This window comes from Orycteropus afer, unplaced genomic scaffold (assembly GCF_000298275.1).
Source record: "Orycteropus afer afer isolate SDZICR_OR568_19922 unplaced genomic scaffold, OryAfe1.0 scaffold00054, whole genome shotgun sequence".
Taxonomy (NCBI): Eukaryota; Metazoa; Chordata; class Mammalia; order Tubulidentata; family Orycteropodidae; genus Orycteropus; species Orycteropus afer.
Genome location: NW_006921641.1, coordinates 14251461 through 14252916, shown reverse-complemented (window position 1 = coordinate 14252916; position 1456 = coordinate 14251461). Strand labels below are relative to the sequence as shown.

Sequence of the window (1456 nt, the reverse complement as noted above, 5' to 3'; positions counted from 1 at the left end):
TGACGTGATGGCAATGAGTTTTTTTTTTTTTTTTTGATGGAATATTCTTACACGTGGGTCCTTATGAAGCCACAGTGACATTTTTCTAGTACTGCTGGACTATATGATACATGCATTTTTAATGTTACTAAATGCTGCCAAGTTGTTTTCCAATGTGGCTATATGAACTGGTATTCCTACTAATAATTAACCTTCTCATTTCACCAAGTCTTTGCTAACACATGATATTTTTAGATTTTTAAATGCTTGCTGGTCTGATGGGTAAAAAAAAATGGCATGTCATTGTCAGTTTAATTTTTAGATATTTTTTATTCTATTCCTGGGAGCTCTGGTAGCATAGTGCCTAAGGCACTAGACGGCTAACCAGAGGGCTGGCAGTTTAAACCCACCAGCAACTCCTTGGAAGGAAGATGGGGCAATCTACTTCCATAGTGATACTGCCTCGATAACCCAAGGAGGGGTCGCTATGAGTAGGGTTTGACTTGACGACACATAGAACAACAACAACAACAATTAAAATATTCCAATCAAATTCCTTCTAGAATAGCTTTCAAATTCTTTAAAGAAAGGCTAGTTGAAACAACAAGCTTTTCTATTTTATCAGTCTTAGTCATGAAAATAAGAAAAACCTTGCAGGGAATTTATTTCTATCTTCTTTTAAAAGGAGGAGTTATTAGCCCAAGAAACATACTATTAACCAAGATAAAAGATGACTTTTAACTTCCTAAAACTTACTTGATATCAGCACCTGCAATAAAGCAGCCTGGCTTTGAAGAAATAAGAACGGCACTTCTGATTTGATCATTAGCCCAGATTTCATTCATTACTTCTACGAATTCTGACTGCAGCTCTTTATTCAGTGTATTTACCTGCCAAAGGGAAATGCATATAAATTAAAGAATTTAAATGCAAAGTACCAGATCCCACATCACCATCAAATGCTATTTTGATAGTAGGAAATATGTTTATCCAATAGAAATATACTGTTAGAGCAAGGAAAGAGTGGCAGAAATTGCCCTCAGGCTCTCACCCCCTAAAAAAATAATCAACCTGATAGCTTTTTGTTCAAGCAGTTTTGTCCAACTATAAGCATACCTCCCCTTAAATAGGTCTAGTCAAAGGAGGAACTCAGGTTCATATTCCTAAGACTTTGAGTCATACGCTGGTCATAAATAAGTCTACAAACATTTATTAGCATGGAGAAATACTGTATGATATTAAGGGGAAAAAGGAATAAAAATAAGACATACAATTTGCTGAAACTGGATTAAATGTCAAAAGTGATTATTACTGGATTTGGATCATGAATGTCTGCTGTTATTTTCTTAAAATTTTTTTTTCTACCTTAGAGATAATGACAAAAACAGACTAAAAATCAAAGGTTGCAAAAAGATATATCAAGCAAATGGCACCTGTAAGAGAGCAGGAGTGGCAATACTAATTTCTGATCAAATTG

The 1456-nt window shown here is 34.8% G+C and overlaps 1 protein-coding gene across 1 annotated transcript in view; it reads right to left on the bottom strand.

Moving 5' to 3' along the window:
* HADHA (hydroxyacyl-CoA dehydrogenase trifunctional multienzyme complex subunit alpha) overlaps positions 1–1456 on the bottom strand; it is a 52983-nt gene that overhangs the window by 39196 nt on the left and 12331 nt on the right. Inside the window, exon 4 of the mRNA XM_007938885.2 lies at positions 736–869. Coding sequence (XP_007937076.1) covers positions 736–869 — 134 coding nt within the window. The remainder of the gene's footprint in view (positions 1–735; positions 870–1456) is intronic.